At 56.6% G+C, this 25,488-nt stretch overlaps 1 protein-coding gene across 1 annotated transcript in view; it reads left to right on the top strand.

The window, feature by feature from the left end:
- Nucleotides 1-7,915: 7,915 nt before the first annotated feature.
- The window catches only part of NTN3 (netrin 3), a 31,449-nt gene continuing 13,876 nt past the window's right edge, over nt 7,916-25,488 (top strand). Inside the window, exons 1-3 of the mRNA XM_065686186.1 lie at nt 7,916-7,989; nt 16,894-17,888; nt 24,645-24,833. Coding sequence (XP_065542258.1) covers nt 16,922-17,888; nt 24,645-24,833 — 1,156 coding nt within the window. The 5' untranslated portion in view covers nt 7,916-7,989; nt 16,894-16,921. The remainder of the gene's footprint in view (nt 7,990-16,893; nt 17,889-24,644; nt 24,834-25,488) is intronic.

Here is a 25,488-nt window from a genome sequence, read left to right as displayed (position 1 = left end):
CTCAGCGCTTCACATCTTCAGGCAGCAACAACCAGTAAGCACAGTGATGCTCTTGGGATAGGGATGGAGATGAGGAACACCGACAGCAGTGCTGCAGTGTGACCACGGTGTGGTCCTCAAGCCTGGGGCTGCAGCCCTTGGGGTCACCCTCCCTCACGCTCAGGAGAGATGGGCTCTGAGACGCTGTTCCCCCAGGACCATCCTTGGTGGCGGCATCTCCTCCCCAGATGAGTCCAGGCTGTCCGCAGTGGCCATCCTCTGGCCCATCCTGTGTTTTGCACTGAAAAGCAGGTGCAGAACATGCATGGCCACCATGAGGCATCTTCTCACCTCCTTCTGCCCTGCCAGTACCTTTAATACAGAGCAAGACACAAGGCACAGAGGGTGTGTATGCTGTGCAGGGAGCTGGGGCAGCCCAGGATACTACTCTCCTGAGACCTCTGCATGGCACAGAGACATCTACCTAACAATTGAGGGAATATTTTCCACCCAAAGAATCCATCTCATGGTCCCCTCTTCATTTGTGACACAAGGGAAAATGTGAAGCAGCCAAGACGCGTGAATCACTGTCCCAAACAACATATAATGAACTCATAAAATCAAAGGCAGGGTTTGTTTCAACCCGTGCTGCCAGGGCTCCTTGGACATTGTCTGGAATGAATTTAAGTTGTTACAAAACTCTCTGTGTCTCTGTGTCTCTCTTTCCCCCAACCCTCCAACCCGTCTTTCTTCTTTTCCCACCTCATGCTCTGCTTTCCTATGAGATTCTTCCCCCTCCTTTCCCTCCCACTTTTCCTTTCCGTCTCCTGCCTTCATTCTCTGCCTGCTTGCCCTGGTCCCTCGTTCCCAACCCTTCGCCCCAGCCCTTCCCCTTGGATCCCTGCTCCCCCAGACATCCCTGTGGCTGCCGGCCAGGTACCCCCACCATTCCCAAACAGGCTCGTTCCCAGGACAACTTCAAAGATGCAGCCATGCCAACGGACCCCCTGTGCTCTGCTCTGGTGGGATCTCAGCCCCAGGGCCATCAGCAGAGGCTGGGTGGAAAGGTGACCTTCCCCAGTAGTACCTGGGGCTGGAGGAGTACAGCCACAGAAGACCAGAGTCAACCCCACCACAAGCACTCCAGCCACATGTAGCTCCAGCAAGTGCCATGCTGGGGCTGCGGGCAGGGACATGCTGGCCCAGGCCGGAGGCCACAGTGAGAGGCTTTGGCAGCCATACTTCGGAAATTGCCTGCACACCTCATTTGCCCACTCTGTGCTCTACTTCGCCGCTGGGAGCAGGGGTGTGCTCCATGGTTTCTGCTGGGTGTGATGGTATTGTCAGCAGCACAGACTTGATTTCAGCAGGTGGTCCTGCTCCTTCTGCTGCCTCCTAGAAGTTGCCTCCATCCCTACAGGTCTGCCCATGTTCTGGCACTCTCAAAGAAGACAAGGAAGCTGGTACTTAAATCCCATCATGACTTCAAAAAGCCAGATTTAATTCCATCACACAAGGTGCTAGTGCTGACAACTGAGAGGGCTATGGAGCAGCAGGCTGCTTGCAGAGACAGGGGGACACTGCCTAAGGCAAGCTTGGGCAACAGCAGGTCCTGCTGCTTTGGGCACTTGGGCTGGCATTGCTGTGTTGCAACTCATGGTTCCAGCAGCAGGCTTGGAGCAAACCAAGGACCCTCTGTGCCATGTCCAATTGAGCGGCAGCAGCATGGCTCACACTGCTGAGGCTTTCTGGACTCCCAGCCCAGATCTACCCAAACACTAAAGGCTGTATTGGTTTGGAGCAAGAAAAACACAGGCCAAACCCCAAATCAGCCATGCCAGAGCCAGCCTAGCAAGCTGCTCCTGGCTCACACAGGGCAGCCTTCATGTGCCAGGCAGGTCTGTGGGCCTTTCCCTTGGTGTCCAGCTGGGAACACCCCTGCTGCACCCAGAGCTGGGCTCCTGCTGCAGCATCAGCAGCCGCTTTCTGTGGGGAACAACAGCTCCTTCAACGCTGTGGATGAGGTGCTGTGCACCAGCCAGCACAGCTCAGATTCCTCCAGTGCACCAAGATGTTGCCCAGCTCCTCCACATCCCTACAGCAAGCACAGGGGTGGTGGGCACCTGACTGGAGCTGGGAAGTGAGGAGTAAGGTCCCCTGCAGATGCTGAGATACCTCATGAGGTTTAATGTAAGCTGCTTGTGCTAAGGCCAAGTTTTGCTGCTGACTTCAGGCCTGTGGGCAGCGTTTGCAAAGCAGCTCCCAAAGGTCATATGGGATGCTTTCCTGGAAAAACCGTTGCTCTGCATCCACATAACCCAGCTCCAGCAGAGCTGCTGCTGGGCAGCCGTTGCTCCCGGGAGATCCACCACCCAGGGAGCGTGCTGGAGACCCCACGATAACAAGCGCGGACACCACACAACATCCTCCCACTGCTGACAGCACAAACGTAGGTGCAAGCGCCTCAGGGGACTGGCTTTTCCCAAGCTGCCGGAGAGCCGGGGCTGGGACCGCAGAGGCGGGGGAACGGCACCACCTCGCGGCTGCTCCGCCGAAGATGTGCGCCCATCGCGGCTGCATCGGGCCTCTCACCCTGCCACCGCTCGCCCACGGAGCCGGGGATTCCTGGCCCGGGGAAGAGCAGGATGAGGTGCCTGCGGAGCTGCAGCTGGCTGCGGGGACAGAGGGTGGTGTTTGGGAAGTGGTGCACATCTCCGCTGTCCATTGCACCCTCTTCCCACAGCATCCTGCCGGTCCAAGATTGGGGAGGGAATCACGCCAGCATCCCTCCAGCTTCCCTCTGGTGAGCTGAAGCTCTGGTTCCATGCCGGACCTGTGCAGTGTTCACATACAGCATCCTCCTAGTGGGGTGAGCAGGGTCAGAGTGGGAAAAAACCATGTAACATTCGTCTGTGGTGGTGTTAAGTGCTGGATGTTGCACTTTGTTTTCCCAAGGCATGTTCATTGCACAGCTTTCACACAGCAATCCCTATCCCCACTGGGGTCTGCCTCTCCTGTCTGCTTCTGCTTGGAAATGGGTATTTATGTCGGTGGGGAAATAGCTCATGTATAAATGATTCCTGAGCCCCAGATGCTCAGCTTTCCTCTGGGAACTGAAGGCAATAACGTGTGTCTGCCTGTGTCTCTGCCTGTGGCAACATCGTGCTGATTTTACACAGGCTCATAGGGGCACCCAGACCAGAGAACCTCACCCTGAGCTGCCCCAATGCCCATCCTGGGTGGCAGAGAAGTGTGGTTAAAGCACAGTGCAGCACTGCTGCTCCCCAGGGAAGGCCCACTGGGGCTACCTCCATACCACCATGGTGCTCAAAGCCTGGGTGCTGCCTGTGCCTAGACACCAGGGTCTCTGGCCATGTAGAGCAAGAGGAATGAATCCTGACAACTATACCAATTTGTCATTAAACGAGTGGTTTAGGATCACTCCAAGCATGACCATCAAAGCAAGAGGGATTTTATTATGATTTTTAAAGGTACAACCTAACAGAATTTGATGGCAAGGTTCAGTCTATTACTTATTACATGGACCCGAATGTGCTATGGGGGTTGGGTTGGCTAGTGGTGAGCAGGAGGCTGGAGAGGACAAGACCCCCAAAGGCTGGTGAGTCACAGGTGAGTCACCTCTGGTGTGATGCAGCAGTGGCAGGTTGCCTTTGGCAAAGCACACCCCATGGCATGGGGTGTTTGTACTTCTCTGCATGCGCTGAGAAGTCCATGTTTCAGTTCCTGGGGACCTGCACTCCAGAAAACAGCGGGTGTGAGGACAGGCTCTGAACACAGGGTGGAAAGGGAGATGTGTCTGCCAGGAGGCTGCCAGCCCAGCCCAGGCAGAGGTGGAGGTGAAGTGCCTTTGGAGAGTAAATGGCACAGAAAGAAGAGAAACACAGGAATTATGGAATCAGCCTGAAGATGATCCAGTGGCTAAAACTGGCTCCTCTTCTTCCCCTACAGTGGGGCAGGGGCCTGTGGGACCAGCCAAAGGAAAGAGTCCTCCCTTGTCATAGAATCAGACTGGTTTGGGTTGGAAGGGACCTTAAAGCTCATCCAGTTCCAACTCCCTGCCATGGGCAGGGACACCTTCCACCAGACCAGGTTGCTCCAAGCCCCATCCAACCTGGCCTTGAACACTGCCAGGGATGGGGCAGCCACAGCTTCTCTGGGCACCCTGTGCCAGCGCCTCAGCACCCTCACAGGGAAGAGCTTCTGCCTAAGAGCTCATCTCAGTCTCCCCTCTGGCAGGTTAAAGCCATTCCCCCTTGGCCTGTCCCTACAGGCCCTTGTCCAAAGCCCCTCTCCAGGTTTCTTGTAGCCCCTTTAGGCACTGGAGCTGCTCTAAGGTCTCCCCTTAAGGAGCCTTCTCTTCTCCAGGCTGAACCAGCCCAGCTCTCTCAGCCTGGCTCCAGAGCAGAGCTGCTCCAGCCTCCTTCTCCAGTGAAGGATTAAAGAAGGACTCGAGGAAGGCAGCACATGGGGTCTCTTCCCTGCCTGCCCGGCCAGGCGAAAGGAGCCTGGGAACACGAACCTCTGCCTCGTGGAGCCTTTCGTACCGGAGCACGGAGGATGCGAGGGGCTGGGGCTGCCGACACGGGACCTCCTCCGCTCTCCGACGGGGCAGGGCAGCCCGGCAGGGGGCGAGCGAGGGCCGCGAACCGCGCAGCGGCAGAGCCGGGACCAGCCGCGGCACCGGAACTGGCTGTGGGAGGCCGGCCGTGCGGCGGCGGGCGGCGGCGAGAGGCACGGACCAGGGGAAAGAGGGAGGGAGGAGGGAGAAGGGAGAGCTGGGGCGGTGCGGTCCGGAGGAGAGGGAGTCTGGGGAGACCTGCCCGCGGCATCTCGGTGTGGAAAGAGGAGGTATAAGAAACCTGGAGAGGGGCTTTGGACAAGGGCCTGTAGGGACAGGACAGGGGGGAATGGCTTTAACCTGACAGAGGGGAGACTGAGATGAGCTCTTAGGCAGAAGCTCTTCCCTGTGAGGGTGCTGAGGCGCTGGCACAGGGTGCCCAGAGAAGCTGTGGCTGCCCCATCCCTGGCAGTGTTCAAGGCCGGGTTGGTTCGGGCTTGGAGCAACCTGGTCTGGTGGAAGGTGTCCCTGCCCATGGCAGGGGGTTGGAACTGGATGAGCTTTAAGGTCCCTTCCAATGCAAACCAGTCTGTGTCTCTGCATCTGCCTGTGCTGACTCAGTGCCAGAGACACAGCATTTGCTCTGACAGCTTGTGCATCTCTGTGTCCTTCCAGCAATCCTCCATTAAATGAGCATTCTGGCTGACACCAGATGTTGGGCCTTCACGTGGCATGAGGAGCAGGAGCAGATAGATGCACATGTAGAATGGGAGCTTGCAGAGCTGCCTGCAGACACCGGGATGAGAGAAACCACGCAGTGTGTTTGCCCTCTCCTCCTCCCAGTCCTCACAATTCAGTCCAGGAATGCAGTGAGCATGGGGAACATGGTTCCTGGTAATGTTGGCAAACCAAGAGACACCCAGCAGAGTCTCAGCAGTCTGATTCCTACCATAGTGAGCGTTCCATCCCTCCTGATGTCCTCAGCAGCCCCCTGTTTGGCAAACCCAGATTCACATTTTTCTCTTGGGCTCTCCACCCTGCAAAGGTGATATGCAGCAAACAGTGGAAATGAGGAACCAGGACGCAGCTTCTGCCCTTCTCAGGTGGGGTTTAACTGATGTGAGGCCTGTAGACATCAATCCCAGGACTTCCCTGTGTGATAGCCAGCACCTCTAGTATCATGTTTGGGACTCAGGATGGAGGTGGATGAGTGTGAAAAGAGCAGCTATGGGGCTGTGGTGACCCAGCACCACTGTGGAGGAGCCAGGCCGGGCCAGCTCAGCATCACAGCTCGTATTTATGGTAGTCCTTGTGCTTTCTGGTGAGGAAAACACCTTCAGGACCATCCGTGGGACAATTCCTTCTCTGTGCCACCTCAGGCTCTTGGAGCTGAGTACAGTGGGGCTTTTGCCCCATTGCCTTGGTCATCCCAGCTGTTCCCAGCCCCATGCACAAAGTCTCACACTTTCCTGGCAATCACTGCCCTCACTGTGGCCCTTCACAAACACACACTGCCCCTGCACTTGCTTTTCCACTGGGATCTGCATCTGGGCTGCTGGGGCTTTGTGGCTTACGGCTTGGCCTTCTGACTCTCCAAATGCACAATGCTTGTGGCATCAGACTTACGGACCCCTAAGGTTCCCGTGTCCACAGTCCGGCTCTCCTCTGCCCCGTCACCTGGTGGCTTTGCGCTTGTTTGTCCATACCCCTGCTGCTGGAGTAGTGGGAAAATGTGTTTTGTGCAACACGGCTGACAGCAGCAAACAGCATTTTCCCTGGGATTTGAGGCCAGCTGGGGTCTCGTCCTTCGGCAAGCATCTGCCAGACGGATGGGGAGAGGCTTCTTCTGCAACCTGCTCCGCTGGAGCAACAGGATATGAGGACCAGGCATCTCCTCCATAACTAGGGATCCTTGGGTCTGGAGTGATGCTGGTGATGCCTTGAACATAATGGGTGAGCACTGTATGGGCACCTTGCCCTTCTCACCATCTCTGCTACCCTCCTCGGTCCTCACAAGGGCATCCATGGGCAGGATGTTCTCCAGGCCAAGCTAGAAGATGTGGGGGGGTGCAGTGCTGTGAACATGACCCTAGTGACCGAGGGGATCCAGGTCCAGGTTTTCTTCTCTCCTCCGCCGCCTCACACAAACGCTGATTAGATTAGTTTCACCTTTTTCCTGCCCCACTCGCAGGTGGCCGGGGATGAATGGGGTGGTCAGACTTCCCCCTGGGGAAGCAGAGATGAGTAGTCTCTCTCAGTGGGTTCCCTATTTCTGCCTCCCCTGCTAGCAAAAACCAGAGGTTGAGATTGGTGCTGGCGTAGCAGGTCTGGCACCGCGAACTGGAGCAGAAGCTCCATTCTCATACTCCTTTGTAAGAGGAGGCTGCTCCGGCCTGGTAAATCCCTCATTTCTTCTGCTTTGGGAAGCACGGGGAGGATTATCTGCGGCACCGGCTGAGCTCTTGGCGTCCGGGGCCGCAGCGGCGGCGGGCCCGCTCCGGGCAGAACTCCCGGGTGGCGGCGGGGCTGGAGCGGGCGACAGGTGGGAGCCCGCCCCGCACGGTGCCCCGACGGGGAGGGCTGTCCGCCGGCGGGGCGGCCCCTTCCTCCCGGCCAGACCAGCTTCGATGCCGGCCCCTTCCCGCTCCGGTCCCGGCGGGGCGGCGGCGGAGGGCGGAGGAAGGGCGGGCAGCGCGGCGGCGGGTGGTGCGCGCACACACACACACACCTCCCTGCATGTGATTAAATGGCTCGAAATCTGCTTCTGATTTCCTCGGGGAGGTGACTTTTCCCTTCTTTTCAACCCGGGATTTATTAGAGCCTTTTTACTCCGCTCCCAGGCAGCGGTCGCGGCTCAGTTCCTCCACTTCTTGCTTTTCTTTTTATCTCTCTCTCTCTATATATATATAGATATATTCACACATATATATATATATATTAATTTTATTGGGTGTTTTTCCCTTTCCTCTGTCTTTATCCCTCTCTCTCGTAGCCGGAGCAGCCGCTGGCGGTGCGGTGGAGCGGGCAGGACCGCGGCCGGCTGCGGGCACGGCGCTGGGGACCCGCCCGCACTGCCGGGAGCAGCCCTCCCTCTTCGCACTATTTCACTTTATTTTGCTTTCTCTTTCCCCCACCTTCCTTGGCAATTTGCTATTGCTGGAGTTTTTTGGTGGGTTTTTTTGTTTTGGTGTTTTTTTTTTTTTTTTTTGGGAGGGGGGGGTCCTTCCTTTTTCTTTCTTTTTTTGGGGGGGGAGGGTGGGGGGGTGGTTTTTTTGGTGGTTTGGGGTTTTTTTCCCCTTTTTTCCTGTGCTGCGATCAGCCAAGGGAAGGGGGAGCTGTCCCACGCCGCCCGCCCCGCTGCTGCTGCGGCCCCGGCTCCTCTCGCTCCTGGACCTGCTGCCCGGACTGACCCTGCTACCTGCCCGCCCGGGGTAAGCTGCTCTTCCAACTTCCCGGCCGAGCGGCTCCTGCTCTGCTCCCTCCCTCGCTGCCTTTTATTCCTCCCTCTTCCCCCCCCCCTCGCCCCCCTCCCGCCCTTTATTTCCCTTTCCATCCTTTCACCGCTGCTAACGGGACCTCCCCGCGGTGGAGCAGGGTGCCGCCTGCCCGCCTGCCCGCAGCTGGGCACGGCCCCGCTGTCTCCAGCCGCCGCCGCTCTGCGCGTTGACCCGGCTCCGCTCGCTTCGCAGCCGCCGCGCCGGGCGGGGGACGCGGGGCGCCCGGCGCTGCACGGAGGCCCGCGGTGTCTGATCCCCTTCCCGCTGCTGCCAGGCTGCCGGGGGCACCCGGTGCGGAAGCGCTGCCAGGCACCGCCTGCAGTGCCCTGGCACGGGGCACGCACGTGCTGCCCGCAGCGCCTGCGTGAGGCCTTCACCCGCTCCAAAGGTCCCCACCAGCACAAAGCCACTGGGCACCTTGGTAGTGTGTCCTCAGCCTTGCCACCAGCCAAGGCTTGGGGTTATCGCTGCTCCCCTCCCGACACTGCTGCCCCGGGGGACACCTATGCCGGGCAGCTCAGAGCTGGGCTTCCCTGTGGAAACGGCTCCCTCTGTGCTGCGGTCCTGGGGCCAGGCTGAGACCCCTTCGGCACTCCCAGCACCCTGCCCCACATGAGGGCATGCAGCTCCAGCCAGGGCACGTGGAGCGGGTGTTGGCACAGGGAGAAGGGAAGCTGGGAGTTTCTGCTTTTCTGTCTTGGAGCTGCTGAACCCTCGTTCCTTCAAAGCGCTGTCCCTCCCACAGCTTCCTGGCCCACCGGGGAGTGGGTGGGTGGAAATACCATTCCTGGGATAAGGAATAACTGGTGTGATGGGGAACGTGGTGCTCGGCAGTCTGCTGCCTCGCTTGGCTCTCACTGAGCAGGTAGGTGAGGAAGGCCCCGTGGGGAGGAGCCAGAGCTTGTGGGTCCTGCTGGCTGGATGCTCATCTAGGCAGTGTTTATGCATGGGCTCTCCTCTACCTGCTGAGGGGCCGAGCATTCCCACCTCCAACCATGCCATTTGTTTCAGACCTGAGATGATACTGAGTGTAAACCTGGATGTGCCAACCCTGGACATGGAAATGACACAGATCCTTCTTCCCTGGCTGAGTTCACTGTTACCCACTCTCAAAGACATGAGAGGCTGGAGCTCCCTGCAACCAGTGCAGCAGGAATGTGGCTTAAGCTGTGCTCCAAAACCACCCTCCAAGGCATTTGGATGGATGCGTGGCTACTCTTTTTGTTGGTTGTTTTTTTATTATTATTATTATTTTTGTTGTTGTTGTTGGTTTTGGCTTTCTTTTTTTTTTTTCCCCCTAGCAATATCCCATTTATAAAACAGAGGGAGCTGGTGTGCTGCTCTGACCACCTGGTTGGAGCAAGCTGGTGAGGGGACAGGAGGTCCTGTGGTCCAAGCACAGGGTGGTCTGTGGGGGTCCCAACATCCCTTCTTCCTCTGCCTGTATATGGAACAAGGGCGAGTTGGTACCTGCAGAGCAGAGGGCAGGTGTAATGCTGGGCTGGGAAGGAGCCAAAGTGAGTCTGCAGCCTAGAGAAGAACGAAGCTGAGCCCAGGGATGCAGCTGAGCACGCTGTGGCCTGAAGTGAGGAGCCCACCAAAACTGCAAACTGCTAGGAGTCTGGGCTGAGGATGTTGTTGCTCCTTGGCATCAGAGCATGGTGTCTTCAGCCTGAGCTGGCTGGAACAGAGGCCCCGCCTTGGGTGGCAGCTGGTGGTGTGGGTCTGAGCAGGGTTTCCCAGCCTGGAAGGAGGTGAGCATAGGCACAGACCTTGGGGCACCCACTGAGATGGCTTCGACTTCCTTCGGCAGAGAAGAGGCCGCCATGCTGAGGGTGTCCATTGCACCTCTGCCTTCTGTTACCCCTCCCTGTTAGTCAGGCCCTGCTCCATAAGGAAGCAATTATTTTGTGCCCCCACGAGCCCCTCCCTGAGCCTGCGCAGGACACTTGCGCTCCGTATGGAAACGCGACAGATTTTCCATATTCCGCTTTGCCCTGTGATGTTGAAAAATATACGTGACAGCCTCTTCCAAAGGCTGCAGACTTGGCTGGCACTCAAGCAACAGGCTGTGGGACACCGGGGCATGAAATATCCTACCAACAGCCAGAGAGGGGGTAAAACAAAAAAGCTAAAGCTGAGATGTCAAAGTGCAGCGTGTTTCCGGCCCCATTGTCGTGAGCCATATTCGACCCGATGTGAGAGATCTTTCAAAGTCAGCCAAATGCTGTCATCTCTGAATGCCATTTTAAATATTCATCCAGACTATTTTCAACATCTGTGCCCGGCATGTTGTGAAAAGGCAACAAGGGACGTTATGGAAACCAGATCACTGTATTCCCGTATGGAGGAGTGGAAAGAGGTTGAAGCAATGAGGACTTCTAGGCTGGGACCATGCAAGTCCCGTGCATCTGCTGGGAGCAGCAGGAGGAAAACCCTCTGCACCTCCAGGGATGCTCCTGGGGAGCACATGGTGTGGCAGGATTGTGCAAGGGGTTCAGGGAGCTGGGGTGGGATTAGAGTTGGGTGATGCTGCAAGTCAAGCAGTAATGGGGGTTAACAGGGTAGCAACAAGGCAGCTGTGTTTTCTGCTCCTGCAGGGCTCCAGATGCCTCCTTGAGCCAATGTTGTGTTGGGAGCACAAGGAGGAGATCCCCAGCCTGTGCTGGCTGAAGGATGCAAGAGTGCTTCAGCAAAACGGATTCAGATCCACAGCATGTAGATGATTCCGTGCTGAAATCTTTGTTCCCAGGAGCGGGACCATCTGTCCTAGGGCTGCTGGCGAGCAGAGCAGGAGCAGGGCACCCATGGGGGACTCTCCTTCCCATGGCCAGTGTGACTTATGAGCTACCAAAATGGGTGAGCAGGGATGGATGTGAACATCCAGCCTTTGACAGCTCTGTGCACATGGCGGAGTAGCCTGGGGACTGTTTGCTTCATGGTGGATTTCTTTTTGTGTTTTTATTCTTTTTGGTTGTTTTCGATAACCCAGGAAATCTGGGCTCCGTTTCTGCCTTTTGTAACGTCAGGCTGCAGCTAATTCAAGCCAGGCCAGATTCTGACCACAGGTATGCCAGTGTAAATTTGAATGGAGTCGCTTACGTCTTGGTTTGGCGTGATGTGAATGGAGTTACTGCTGGATGATGCCAAAGGGCTGAGGTCAGAATCTGGCCCATCCTTTCCTGCGTGCAATGTAATTTGTGTGTGTCTCCTGGCACTGCTGAGGTATCATATGGCTTGTGTACTGCTGGCTCCAGCCTGCCAGAGAGCATTGTGATACCTAGTGCCGGCGGTGCCTTCTGCAGAAGGACGCTGCTGTGTAATTGCCCACGTGAGATGCGTGGACCCTTGGGAAGAGGGGCTGGAAGCCCGAGGGGCTGTGCAGAGTGATTGGCTCCATGAATGCGGATCCATATGCTGCTGGAAGCTTCTGATGTTTAAATATCAGAAGGGAGGAGGAGCCTGTAGAGCAAAGTGAGGCATCTTCTCGGTGCCATTAGCTGCGTCCCAAGTGGGCACTGGTTGCTCCATTAGTGGCTGGGAAGGCAATCAGCATTCCGTGCCGCATCCCTCTGGCCTCTCCCCACCACATGTGCTCCCTCCTGCTGGAAAGCCAAGCCCAGTCCCAGCGTCTTGGCTGCACGGGGTTTTTCCTTTCATTTTAAATACTTCTCAGTTGTGCTTTTTGTCCCAGCAACACATGGAATGATTTATCCATGGCCAGAGCACAGCTTGGTCCTGATGAGTTCTGCTGGTTGGGTGGGGGGATGGAGCATCCCCCAGCTAGCATCAGTGTGGTGGGTGGGGAACTGGTGCCTGTGGATGGGATGGAAGTGGTGGGGACTTGGGGATCCCAGTAGCTTCCCAAAATGGGTCCTTTTCATGGAGCTGGAGCAGATATGCAGTGGGTGACTCCAACAGCACAGGTAGTGGGGATTACCTCATTAGAAAGGGCTCATGATGAGGAGGGAATGTGCAAGGCATGGTAGCAGGTACATCCTGGCTAAAGCACATGCTCTGGCTGTTTGGGCTTGGCTACAGTTTCTCTGAGCACATCATTCTTCTGCTTTGGGTCCCCTCCTGTCCCCTCATTGCCCTTCTGCTCAGAGCTGCTGGTGGGCTTTACTGGGGATGGCACCCTGCAGGGATGAGCAGCGCCCATCAGCCCTGTTCGAGTACTTTGGATGTAGTTGCTGGATCCCCTCAAGTACTCGGGTGCTCTGCCCCTTGCCTGTGGGTTCCTCTGCCTGCTGCGCCCTGGCTGTGCCATGCCATGAGGGATTTTTCTGTGCCCTGGGTGGATGGATGGCTCTGTCCCTACCCTGTGCTAGCACCAGGGACCTTGTCCCTGTGATGTGGCACCTCCTGGATTCCAGGCATCCCCATCTTGACCATGTAAGACCACATGCTTTCCTCGGGTGCTGCCAACACCCCATCCACGAGAGGAGAGACCCAGCCCACTGTGCCATGCCAGTGGTGTTGGGAAGGACCTGGGGGAGCCATGCAGGACCCTGGCAGGAAGGAAGCACCATTTCCTGCCCTTTCTCAGGGCTTTCCCCTTCCCAGTCTATGGCTTTACCCATCCCTGCCCCATAAGCCCAGGCTTTTGCGCAGCAGGGCTCAGCAGATGGCAGAGCACTGCTCAGGCTGCTCACACCTTCCCACTCAGCTTTAATTGGAGAAGGCTGCTCTCATGCCACAAAGGTCCTGGGATCAAATCTGCCTAATAACCTCCTTCCCTCCCCAGTAAGTGGACGTCGTTCCACTTAATCCTGTAATTACCTCTGCAAAGCTGCCATGGCCCCTGGTCAGTTGGGTGGTAACCCTAGGCCCGCTGTAGGCACCAGCATCCGTATTTGGGGAATTCTGTTGTTTTTGCCCTGGCTCACCTGTATTTGCCTCATGCATTCCATTTTGGGGACCAAGCTCCCACTTGATGGGTCGGCATCCAGAGCCCTGGAGCCTGGCATTGCTCTCGGCAGCACTGCCTCCAGGGAAGATGATGGGAAGGGGAACCCAATGCGGGCTGGAGCAGCACCCTGACAAACCTCCCGCAAGGCAGGGAAACGCTGAGGACACTTGGGAAGCATGTTGCTGTAGGGAGCAGGGGTGTGGAGGCACTGAAAGCAGTAGCTGATCCTTTCCTTTCTAAAGCACTTGTGAAGCGCTGCGACAGCATGACTTCCTTCCAAGCCGCATGGCTGTTAGCGTTCCCGAGCGGAGGAGGGAGGAAATTGCCCACCTCAGAAATGCAGCCGCTTCTGGGGAGGAGCTCGGAGCGGAGTCGCTTCCTCAGGAAGGGTGAGCCCTGTGGTGCTGCTGGCGGCCTCCTGAGAGCCTTGCCGGGGACACCGCTGGGGTGCTGCCACTGGGAGCTGCACCCCCTCCTTGTGCTGGATTTGTGCCAACAGGCTTGTTCCATTTCAAAGAATCCCAGAATCCCAGACTGGTTTGGGTTGGAAAGGACCTTAAGATCATCCAATTCCAACCCCCTGCCATGCACAGGGACACCTTCCACTAGACCAGGTTGCTCCAAGCCCCGTCCAACCTGGCCTTGAACACCGCCAGGGATGTGACGTTTCTCCCTCCTCAGTCAGCACCATCTCTGTTTGCACTGAACCCAGGGGCAGTGAAGATGGGAAGTGGAAAGCAGGGAAAGATAGGGGCCGGGGAGAGAAATCCCCACTGCAAGGCCTCCCTGGCAGCTTGCTGGCAGTGCGGGGTCATGCTGAATATGCATAAGAGGAGCATGCTGTGGCTTCTCTCCGATACAAGGTGAGGCCCGCAGAGACCAGTGGCCCCAGCTCTCTTTCAGCAGGATAATGGGGTGAGCCGGGCGCGGAGCGCGCGTGTCTGTGTGTGGTCTCACGGATGATAATGATTTCCATTCCTGCCCTGCCTCCACAGCACCAACGAGCCAGCACTGGCTCCCGGCAGGAGCAGAGCCCCCAAAGGCTGCCCACTGAAGCTCTGGGGCTTGCACCATGCTACAGCAGGCAGGACAGACTGAGCTTCCCATCGGATGGGGAGGATGGGTAGGAGATGATTGTTCCCCTAAGTGTCCAAAAAGCAGTGGTAACCCTGGTCCGAGCCCTAGACCTGCTGCCCTAGCCCTGCTCATAAACACCTTCGTCTCTGGGCTCTTCCCTTGCCACCACTGGGTGCGGGTGCTATCTCTCCCCTTTGGGCAGGGGTTTCGGGGTTTCTTTCTGCCTTTGTGTCTTACCAGGAATTCAAAGGCCTTTGCGGGTGGCACACTGAACATGGCCCTACTCCTGTCATCCTGCTACCATGTAGCAGAGGAGGTGGTGTGTGCCTTGTTTGATGCACCCAAGTCCCCCTGGAGTGAATTGACGCAGATTCTATGGCATCCCACGGGGTTTCTCCTTTCTTCTGATGGGGTTGTGTTGGTCCCATGTGCTGCCCTGGCGCTGGTGGGATGGGAGGTGGTGGTGGCTGCACCCAGCCGGGTCCCCTCTGTGGGGTGTGCAGTTGGATGGCATGTTGGGCAAGCTGCAGCATCACAAGACTGAAGGGCCATGCTGGTCTCTGCAGGTATGTGCATGGTCAGGTAGTGCTGGCATTGCAGGGGGGGCCCAGTGCTGGGTTGAGTGCAGGAGCCCTGTGGGCTGGCAGGGGCTCTGGTTCACTGCCTGCTGCTCTGCACTAGGCTGGTGCTGGGGATGGTTCCATCAGGATTGTATTGAGGGGTTAACCAGAGGCTGTCTTCATTCAGCAGTTCCCAGACAGGCAGATGCTGGGGAGCTGGGAGAAACCATGGCTTCACCTCCTGCCCTGGAGGCAGCTGCCTGTAGTGGGGATGCTGTTCACTGCCTTGTGCTTGGGACACGGTGCTTCCTCCGCTGTGGTAATAGCCACATCCCTGATGCCCCTTCTGCTCCTGTGGAATAGGGGGTTGTCAGTGCTTTGGGCACCCCAGAGACAGCATCCCTCATCTTGGGCTGCCGTGTCCCCAAAGAGCTCTGTAGTGCTGCCACACAGTGAGGGACATGCTGCCTGGGCGATGCAGAGACCACCAAGGGAGCCGCTGGCTTTTCAGCAGGCAGCATCTCCTTTTCCATCAGCAGATTAAGTGGTGAGGAAACAGTGTGGAGGTGGCAGGGCCGGGATTTGTCCTGGGGGAGATGTCTAGGGATGGTCTGAGACCCTTGTCCCTGCTCCCTCCTCATTGGGCATGCAGTGGCTGCCTGCCTGAGAGTGGCTGGGAAGGGAGGAGCTTCCCCCGTTAGTTGTTTGGCAGCTGGACAGAGGCAGCTTCCCTTCAAAGCCATGCTCCTTGGTGTTTTATTGTGAAAGGGAATAAAGCAAAAAACCCCAAACCCCCTTCATCATTTCGAATGGGCTATCCCCTGCCAGGCTCCTCAGGCCAAGTGGCAGCCGGACAGGCCAGGGTGGTGTTGGGGGGTGTAGATGGGGAGCAGAACATCTGCTGTGTCTGGATCGTGCTGTTGGCACAGGGCTTCATTCTTTGAGTGAAGCACAAAATCCAAGTCACTCAGAATCCCAGGCTGGTTTGGGTTGGGAGCAATGCTAAAGTTCATTCATACCACAGGCAGGGACACCTTCCACTAGACCAGGTTGCTCCAAGCCCCATCCAACCTGGCCTTGAACACTGCCAGGGATGGGGCAGCCACAGCTTCTCTGGGCACCCTGCGCCAGCGCCTCAGCACCCTCACGGGGAAGAGCTTCTGCCTAAGAGCTCATCTCAGTCTCCCCTCTGTCAGGTTAAAGCCATTCCCCCTTGTCCTGTCCCTACAGGCCCTTGATAATAGTAACTAATGAAGCAAGTGTAGGTTATACTGTTTGAAACCTATTGCACTATTTCCCTGTTGGTCAAAAATCCCCATCTGATCTGCACAGCTGTTTGGGTCTGAAATGTATTTTCATAGCAGCAATCCAGTGATTGCAACAGGTTATGGTGAAAGTGCAGAGGACCCTAAATCTCACCTGAAGAGCGGAGTCATGGGTGCGCTACACCAGTGCACCTCAAAATATTCTGCCAGGTGTTCACAAGCACCTTCAAGCTGATTTAATCCAAAGTTACGTCAAATGTTGCTGGTGAGCGTTGTCCAAGTTTATCAGCTACCACCAACTGAACATTCAAGTATTTACTTTATGGCTTTCCTCTAGATTCTATCAGTCACTGCAAAACTTTTGGAGAAGACACTCGAATGTGGACAATGATGGTCTTTACCTTTCCCTCCATTAACAGACAGGCCAGTCCCAGACTTCGGTGTCTGGGGCTGAGGCCAGAGTAACCTTCTTTTGCCAGTGGGAATACTCGGGCAGTGTAGTGGTGGGATTTGGAAGGGATCTAGTGTCTGGTTCAGGAAAGCTACCATGCCCAAGGCTACTGAGATCTTGCTTGGGCTGTGGCACAGCAGGGAAAGTGGTGCTAGACCCAAAGCCTTCATCCTGGCGAGCTCCTGCCTGTTGTAAAATGCCCCCACAAAGTGTTTTCACTGGTGCTCATTTCTCCCACCCTGGTAGGAACTGTTTCAGGCTGTGGTTGGGTAACTTGGGTTTGCAGCTCCTGTCACAGCTGAAAGGTCTCCCCAGCTCTTACCTACCTCCCATCCTTGGTATTTTGCTCCTGCTGATGAGCAGCAAGGGATAAGTGTGGATAAGTACTCACCTCCTTGCTGCATGCCCAGGAGGCTACATCAGTAAGTGTGGGGTGGGAGGGTGAGCACAGGTCGAGAGGCAGACATAGGGGTGTTCCCCATCCCTTACCAGCCTCCTGTGTGAGCAGTGCTGCGGTTGTGCTGCTCATGGCAGAGCTGCAGGAGCCGTTCTCTCTCTTTGCTGTCCACCCAGGGAGGAGCCACTTCCCTCGCCCGGGAGGATGGAGGTCCTGCAGCTCCTGCGCCTGCTCCTCACCACTGCCATGCTGGGCCTCTCCCAGACCGTGAACCCCTTCGTGGCCCAGCAGACCCTCCCGGACCCTTGCTACGATGAGAGTGGTGCTCCTCGCCGCTGCATCCCTGAATTCGTCAATGCCGCCTTCGGGAAGGAGGTCCAAGCCTCCAGCACGTGTGGGAAGCCCCCAACACGGCATTGCAATGCCTCGGACCCGCGCCGAGCCCACCCGCCTGCCTACCTGACCGACCTCAACACCGCATCCAATATGACGTGCTGGCGCTCTGAGACCCTCCACCACTCACCCCAGAATGTTACCCTCACCCTCTCCCTCGGCAAGAAGTTTGAGGTGGTCTATGTCAGCCTCCAGTTCTGCTCTCCCCGGCCAGAATCCACCGCCATCCTCAAGTCCATGGACTACGGCAAGACCTGGGTGCCGTACCAGTACTACTCCTCCCAGTGCCGTAAGATCTACGGCAAGCCCAGCAAAGCCACTGTCACCAAGCAGAACGAGCAGGAGGCCCTCTGCACCGATGGCCTCACCGACCTCTACCCTCTCACCGGTGGGCTCATTGCCTTCAGCACCCTTGATGGGCGACCCTCTGCCCAGGACTTCGACAGCAGCCCCGTGCTCCAGGACTGGGTGACGGCCACTGACATCCGTGTGGTCTTCAGCCGCCCGCACCTCTTCCGTGACCTGGGCAGCCGGGATGCTGGGGAGGACGAGGGGGGCACCAGCTCCACCCCGTATTACTACGCGGTAGGGGAGCTGCAGGTTGGCGGGCGCTGCAAGTGCAATGGGCATGCGGCGCGCTGTGTGAAGGACAAGGAGCAGAAGCTGGTGTGTGATTGCAAGCACAACACTGAGGGGCCTGAGTGCGACCGCTGCAAGCCCTTCCACTATGATCGACCCTGGCAGCGAGCCACGGCTCGTGAGGCCAATGAGTGTCTCGGTGAGTGAGATTTCATTTTTCACTTGCATTTTTTACCGTGTTGAAACCCTTAAATGGGCTGTTGGGGGCGAAAGAGACGGGTGCTGAGCCAAAGTGATAGAGCGTGCTTGCCCGGAGGTACTGGGGAGCATCCCCCTCCCTGGAGAGCTTGGAAAGGCTCAAGCATCTGCCCTGTCTCTGCTGAGCTGAGCCTTTCCCAGCCCTCCAGCAAGTTGCCATGGGCCAAAGCACTGAAACACTCCAAAAACTCAGCAGTGTCTTCCAGCAGGTCAGCAAACCTCGGTGCGGATGCACAATGCCCATCTAGGGGGTTTCCCTTGGGCATCAAAAAGCTGTCCCTGGGCCAGGAAGGGGAGTCACAGTGGTCCCCCATGAGATGTGCTGTGGGGTAGGGAGCAGGCAGCAAAACCGGGCAGAGACTCAGGAAATATCTGAGTCAACATTTTACCATTCATGAGGGGTTTGGCATGGCACTTTGCGTGGTGGTTTTAGCTTGTCTGTCCTTGCAGAGGTTAAAAATATTGTCATGGAAATGAAGTGGTTCCAAACTATCATACTGGCTTTGCTCAGCTCCCCCACTCCTGACTCTTTGTGAGATTTTGGTGGAGGTTTTTTTCTTTTGTCCTGGTTTGGGATGGGGTTGGGGAATGCCACAGCCCTGCAATGGTCTGGGAGAGGGAGGAACAGCCCCTCACTCCTCCTGGCCTGGAGCCTGGGTCCCAGGGGGTGGCGGAAGGATGGAGACGAGGGAAAGCTGTACCATTAATCAGCCCCTGAAAGGCTCAGTGGATGTGCCAGAGGTCAGGGGGACTTGTTAGTATTTGTGATCGATGTCTTGTTGAGATCCCAGCTGTCAGCTTATATATATATATATATATATGTATATATATACATATATATGTTACAGTGGTTTTCTTCTAAGAATGGCTAAAAAGGCAGCAGGCTCAAAGCAAGTGCTGGAGTCAGTGCTTTAAACCACCTCACTCCCTGTGGGAATGTGTCAGCCTTTGCATTCTCCCACTTGTCTCATCTCAGAAGATGAGTTTCTGAGCAAAGCTCAGAAAAAAAGCCATCAACTTTGCACCCTGCCCATGGCTGCTGCCTCCAGGGGAGGGGCTCTGGATGGAAGTGAACCCATGGAAACCCACTGGGATAAAAAGAAGGACCTCAACCTGAGAACCCTTGGGGCACCCCACAGCGCATCTGCCTCGCCATCAAGTCCTCCAGTACAGCAGGGTGATGGCAGTGGCAGTGGCTCTGCTGGCACAGAAGAGGTTAAACTGAGGGGTGTATCTGCAGATCTGCTGTCCCTCTGTTCATCTTGGCCATCGCGGAGTGAAGGTCCTGCACTGCAGGGCTGTGCTCCTGAGCATACTGCCCTCAGCTGCCTCACCCTTTTGGCAGATGGGGCTGAAAAGATAAAAGAGAGAGAGAAGAGGAGGCGGGGGCACAGCGCAGTCCCTCCAAACTGCCCCCCAACAAGCCTCCTGCACAAAAACCCTTCCCCGAGTTGCGTGTGAAAGTAGTTTTTTCCTGTTGATTCGCTCCCCTTCTTTCTCCCTTTCCCCTCTCAGGCTTTGTGCCCTCTCTGAAGGGACCTGAAAAGAGCTTCTCCGTCACCCGCCTCCAAAGGGCTTAGCTGCTGAAAGCTGGATTAGCTCCCCGAGCCTTCCCCTCTGTGCCTTTCAACAATGACATCTCTGCAGCCAGCATGAACAGATGCAGCAATTAGTACCAATTAAAAGGAGAGGCTGCCAGGGAAGTTCCCTTTGCTCAGCCCAGGGCTGCGGGCTTTCAGACTCCATCCTGCAGCCGGTCATCGGTGATGCTGGCGTGTGGTGGTGGTTGATCATGTGCGGCTACGGAGGGGTGAGAAGGAGGAGGGTGGATGGATGCAGGAGCTTGGCAGCTAAGGGGCAGGCCTGGGGGCTACAACACCCCAAAAGGACATTTCGATGGAGCCATGGGGCTGGTACAGCTTCAGGTGGTGTTGGAGTGTCACCTCTTCTGGCTCTGTGCTCCCCAGCATCCTGCAGGAGGGTTTGCCCCCATCCAGGGGTTTCTACCTGCTCTGGCATGAGGACAGATTTATGTCCTGCACCATGTCACAGTGCTGGGACATCATCCACACAGCTGAGGACAGACTTTTTTACTTCACAAGAATTTCTGCCTCTGGCTGGGGTGGGAAATGCGGAGGTGAAACAGGCAGATGATGGCTGAGGTCTGAGCATGGGCAATGGGCACGACCCCACCATGGCTGCCATGGGGTGGCCATGAAGTTCACGGGGATGTTGCTGTGCTGCGGCACTGGGGGTGTCAGCACGGCTTTGGCAAGCAGGCAGGTTTGGGGATGTCACCAGCCAGGATGGTGACAGTGGATTTACCACACTGCTGGCTTGGCAAGAGGGCCTAGTGCCTGCTCCATGTCGCAGGGTGCATGGCTCTATGTCTGGTGGTTAGAGAGTGGTGCAATTGGTCCATGGGTACAGGGGGCTCTCTGATACCCCAAAAGGGCGGAATGTCCCACTAGGTGTTTGCCCTGCCGATATTAGGATGCTTTGCCATGCCCTGCCCAAAACGGGACAGAGAAGGGCAGGAAGGAGAGACACGTGTCCTCTTCCATGTGTCCCTCCAGCTTTTAGCCCCTCAGTGAAGGTTAATCCCAGCAGAGTGGCCAGTGCGAGCAGGATCGCCAAAGTCCCGAACTCCCCACATGAGATGCATCAGCTTTATTCTTGTGCCTCCTCCTCCTCCTCCCCGCCACTGCTTGCACATGCGGAGCTGCTCAGGGGCAGCCTGTCACCGCCCCCTGGCAGGCAACCCTCTAACCCCGTCCTGGAGAAGAGGGGGAAGCGGATTAGCACAGGGCAGCCACTGGAAGTAATTGATGCAGTCGCTGGGGATGCGGGAGCTCTTGTTCCCTTTGTGGCCGCCGCTGCGGGAGCGCTCCCGGAGCACTGGGATAATGCACGGGGCTGGCTCTGATGCAGGGGGTTCGGTGAGGAAGGAGGGGCTGCGCCCTCCTGGGAGGACCTCGCTGGCTGCTGCTCCCTCTACTCTGGGCCGGAGGGCTGTGGAGATTGATCTGGGATTCCAGAGCCTGAAAACACCGATCATCAGAGCGGTGACGGGATTTAGAGGATACCATGTGCTTCCCCCATGTCCTCTGCCCCTTCTTGTACATCTTTACTTTCTTCTTCTATCTCAGTACTTCCCATGCAAAAATCATCTCAGAAACGCTCCCTTGAGCTGCCCTGGCCTGTTTTACTCCCGGAGCAGGATCTGTGCTGTTGGCAGCCCCTTCTCTGGCAGGATGCTCCTCACCTTCTCCCTAGCATATGTGCTGGAAAACAGCAGCACCAAGCACGGTACTTCCCTGGGAGCACAGTGGGCAGTGATTCGGGTTGGTGGTGGCTTCGGGAGGTGGCAAGCGAGCAGCATCCCCCTGAACCCCCAGTCTGCTGGGATGCTTCACCACATGGACAGCAGGTGCCAAGGCAGGAGTGCTGGGAGTAGCCAGCCACTGTGATGTAGGGGTTTCACACTTGTCTGAGCATCTTGAGTCCTGCTCCTCCCTGGCTGGGGCTGGAGTGGCTCAGCCTTGCCCCTTGCAGCCCCTCAGGGAGGGCTCTCCACCACTTCTGCTTCTCCTCCTGCTTCTTGGCAGCAGAGGCATGAGCCCTGGCCCCTCTTTTCCCAAGCACATTCCGCATGAGGAGGGGCAGTGTGGATGGGAGGGAAGGGTCTCGGTTCCCATCCCAGGGTGGAGGTGCAGCCTCATCCTGCCCCGGGCTCTCCTCCAGCCAAAGCAGGGGCGTAGCTTGAATCCACTGCGGGTTGGCAGCAGCGGCAGGTCTAGGGTTTCGCTGAGCCGGCTGCCTTCCCTAATTATTCCCAGGGAATTTGCAGGGCCGGCAGCCATGCTCCTGCCCTGCGGGCTCCATCCGTTGCCTGCCACACGTGTGCCCTGGTGCACAGCGCTGCCTGTCCTGTGCCGGGCTTCCTGCCCCAAACCGCCTTGTGCCATCACCCTGCACTCTTCACCCGCAGCAGACTGGAGGAGGAAATGTGGGGTGGCCAGAGCCTGGGCAGGGGTTCAACCACCATCAAAAGGGGGACAGAACGTTGCTCCATTGCAAGGTATCAACATGTAATTAGTCTATTATTGCAAATTATTAGATGTTGTGATTGTTTAATTGGTCATATGATTGTTTAATTGGGCATACTGTATGAGGGCGGAAGCAAGCTACCACATAATTAGCCCCAAACTGTGCGATTAAATTCTTATTAATACCCCAAACAGCAGGGAACATTCAAGCCTTTAATTAGTGATTAACGGGAGACAGACAGAGCTTGCAACCTAGCCGGCGCTGAGGAATAGGGAAGTATTTATCTGGGTAAGAGGGGGACCTGGCTGCCCCGATTAGTGCCAGATGGCTGCACCATGGATCCCATGCTGGTGTGACCCTGTCCCTGAGCAGGGGACAGTCACCCATCCCAGCCTGGCCAGATCCCCGCCTTGGCTGGCCAGGACCATGCCAAAATCCTGGCTTGGCTCCAGCTCAGCTGGAGGCAGGCTCCTGACCCCCAACCCAGACTGGGAGCAACAACCCAGAGTGGGCAGCAGCAGCATCCCAGAGAGGATGATGCTCAGCAGCAAGAGGAGGTTTCTTCCCAAAAGCTGGCTCCTGGGAGGATCTGCAGCATGTTCCCAGGGAAAGGTGCCACCCAGGAGGGCCCCCGGCCTGCAGCAGGTTTGGTGATGCTGTGAAATGTCCCAGCCAGTTACTCTCTCACCAATTAAACTGGAGACAGGGAGGGAGCCGCACCAAGGGCAGCGAATCATTTACCTGACCTTTCTCTGCTGCCCATAGACTCCCCTCTGGGCTGCCATCTGCCCTCTTTCCCCAGAGGATGCCAGGGACAAACAGGGGTGGCCCCAAGCATTCCCAGTGGGACAGCAGAGCTGCCCTTTGGGGTGACCCAACTGACCTTTCAGTGATGCAAGGGAATAGCGAGGCCCCTCTACCCAAAAAATTGCTCCTTTGCTGCAGTTCCATGCAGCTGCCTCAGTTCAGTGGCACAAACCACCTGGCTTGTCCCTGTCCTGCTATCTAGAGCATGCAAGGACAGCCTGGATGTTGGGGTACTTTACCACCTCTCCTGCCCCTGGCAAAGCCTGGCCAAGCATCAGCATCCCTGGCACAGAGCATCCCAGACTGCTTGGATCATGGGCAGTATTTGCTCTTCTCCCTACAGGAGCTGCATCCCAGCATCCAGAGGCAGAATTTGCCTCAGAAGTCCCTATTTTCACCATCACCAGGGAAACAAACAAAAAAGAGCTCAAAAGGCACAAGCCCCCAAGGCACCAACACGCTGAGTGTTATTTTGATGTCTGCCGTGTGATTTTTACACTAATCTCAGCATGGGGGAGCTCCGGGGGGAGCTGAGGGTTTGAACGTGTGGTGCCAGCACCAGTCTTTGCCCCACTCACTTAAGCCTCCAAAAGGCTCTTTCTGTTTTTAGGGCAGGGGCTTGCTCTTTCTTCATTCCACCAGCATCCTTACAACCAGGCGGGTGAGGGAGTGTTTGATCTGCAGGACTGAAGCTCCTGCCGGCCGTGGGGGAGACAACTTCACACACCCGCCAAGCCAGGCCTGAGCAGTTAAATCTGGTCTGACACATTAATGAATTTCACAGGAGGCCTGGAAAAACTCTCACCCAACCTCAATTTACTGGCTCCGGGGGAAGGGCGCTGTGTTTCACCAAAAGAAATCTTGTTCCCATTATCCTTTTGCGAGTGTTAAGCAGGAGCGGGCGTTGCTTTGCCTTTTTATATTGTACACTTGGAGCAGGGCAGGGGGAGCTGATGAAAGAACGGCATGTGTGTGGGTCTGCAGCAGCACACACATGTGCACGTTTGCCAGCATCTGTGCATGCATACTCATGCATGTGTGTGAGCATGCATTTGTGCACGTGTGTGCACATTTGTGTATGTGCACATGTGCCCATAGCAGGGGGTTGGAACTGTATGAGCTTTAAGGTCCTTTCCAACCCAAAGCAGTCTGTGGTTCTGTGATTCTGTGTAATGGCATGTAGCTGTTTCTGTGCACATCTGTGTGTGTGCATGTGCATGTGTGCACATGTAATGGTATGGGGACATTTAGGTGCACATGGACACGTGTGTACGCATGTATGTGGATATTTAGGGGCACAGTTTTTGTGTATGCATGTTCACATATACATGATTATGTGCACATGAGCTTGTGTAGGTCCTTGTGCACATTTGTTTGTGCACACATGTGTGCACACACACAGGGGTTGCTGTGTAGGCTGCTATGTGTGTGCACACGTGCATACAGGGTAGAGCCTTAAATGTAAGGTGTTTGGGGGCTCCATTGTTGATGGTGAGGTTGCCCTGTGAGGCAGCAGGAGCAAGGCCAGTGCACCCACCCATGAGGGTGGGAAGGGAGATGGGCGACAATTGGGCTGCAGGTGCCTGGGTTTGCTGCCAGACCCCATATCTGCACCCCTCCACCCCACCCTTGCTTCCAGCCGAGCCCTGCCCCAGCCCTACACGTGCTCTTTCTCCTCCACCCTGACCCCCTTGCACTGGCTGATGCTGCACATCTGGATGGCACATTGGGTCCAGCTGTGACCTGCCTGTCCTGCTCATCGGCACTGGGGCAGCTCCAGCTCACCCCCGTGGGTCCCAGGTCTCACCCCCAGCCCTCATCCTCTCCCCTTCCCTTGCAGCCTGTAACTGCAACCTGCACGCCCGGCGCTGCCGCTTCAACATGGAGCTGTACAAGCTCTCAGGCAGGAAGAGCGGCGGCGTGTGCCTCAACTGCCGGCACAACACCGCGGGGCGGCACTGCCACTACTGCAAGGAGGGCTTCTACCGGGACCTCAGCAAGTCCATCACGGACCGCAAGGCCTGCAAAGGTAAGCTGGGGGGTTCTCCATGCAGGCAGCGTGGGTCATACAGTCTTTCTTGCTCTCCCTCCCATCCTTGCATCATCCCTTTGCTCAGAGCCTGGCTGCAGGTCACCTCCAGCCTCTGTCACCCGGGTCACCTCTGCCACCCCAAGAGTACCAGGCAGGGACATCATTTCAAGCCCAACATCTCTTCAAGGGATGGGGAGGACAATGGGCAGGGAGTGAGCATCTTCCCTGAGCTCCATCCATCCTGGCAGGGTCCTGGTGTCTGGGCCATGGACGTGCTTGGAAGTGTTCAAGCTGCTTCACAAAATGACCCGCGATGGCTTCCCTTCCTTAGAGGGCTGGGGATGCTGGCAGAGGTGTCCATCATCCTGCTGGGCTGTGGAGCAGGACCCAGGTGTGTGTTTCAGCTATGGGGTAGCTGTGGGGAGCTGTTTTGGAGAGGATGTTGAGCACCATGGCTCATAGTGCAGGCAGGGTTGCTTGTCCCTGAGCTGGCCAAGAGATGCAATCACTCCAAGCCATTGAGCCACAGCTTGACCTTAAAAGGTCCACAGCCTGTGCCAGACATCATGTGCTCTGAATTCATCCCTGATCCCTCTTTTTCCAGCTTAGAGTGCAAGTACCCCCCAGAAGGGAGTGCAGTGTCTCATGGGCA

This window comes from Lathamus discolor, chromosome 6 (genome assembly GCF_037157495.1).
Source record: "Lathamus discolor isolate bLatDis1 chromosome 6, bLatDis1.hap1, whole genome shotgun sequence".
Taxonomy (NCBI): Eukaryota; Metazoa; Chordata; class Aves; order Psittaciformes; family Psittacidae; genus Lathamus; species Lathamus discolor.
This window is presented reverse-complemented; position numbering and strand designations above follow the sequence as displayed.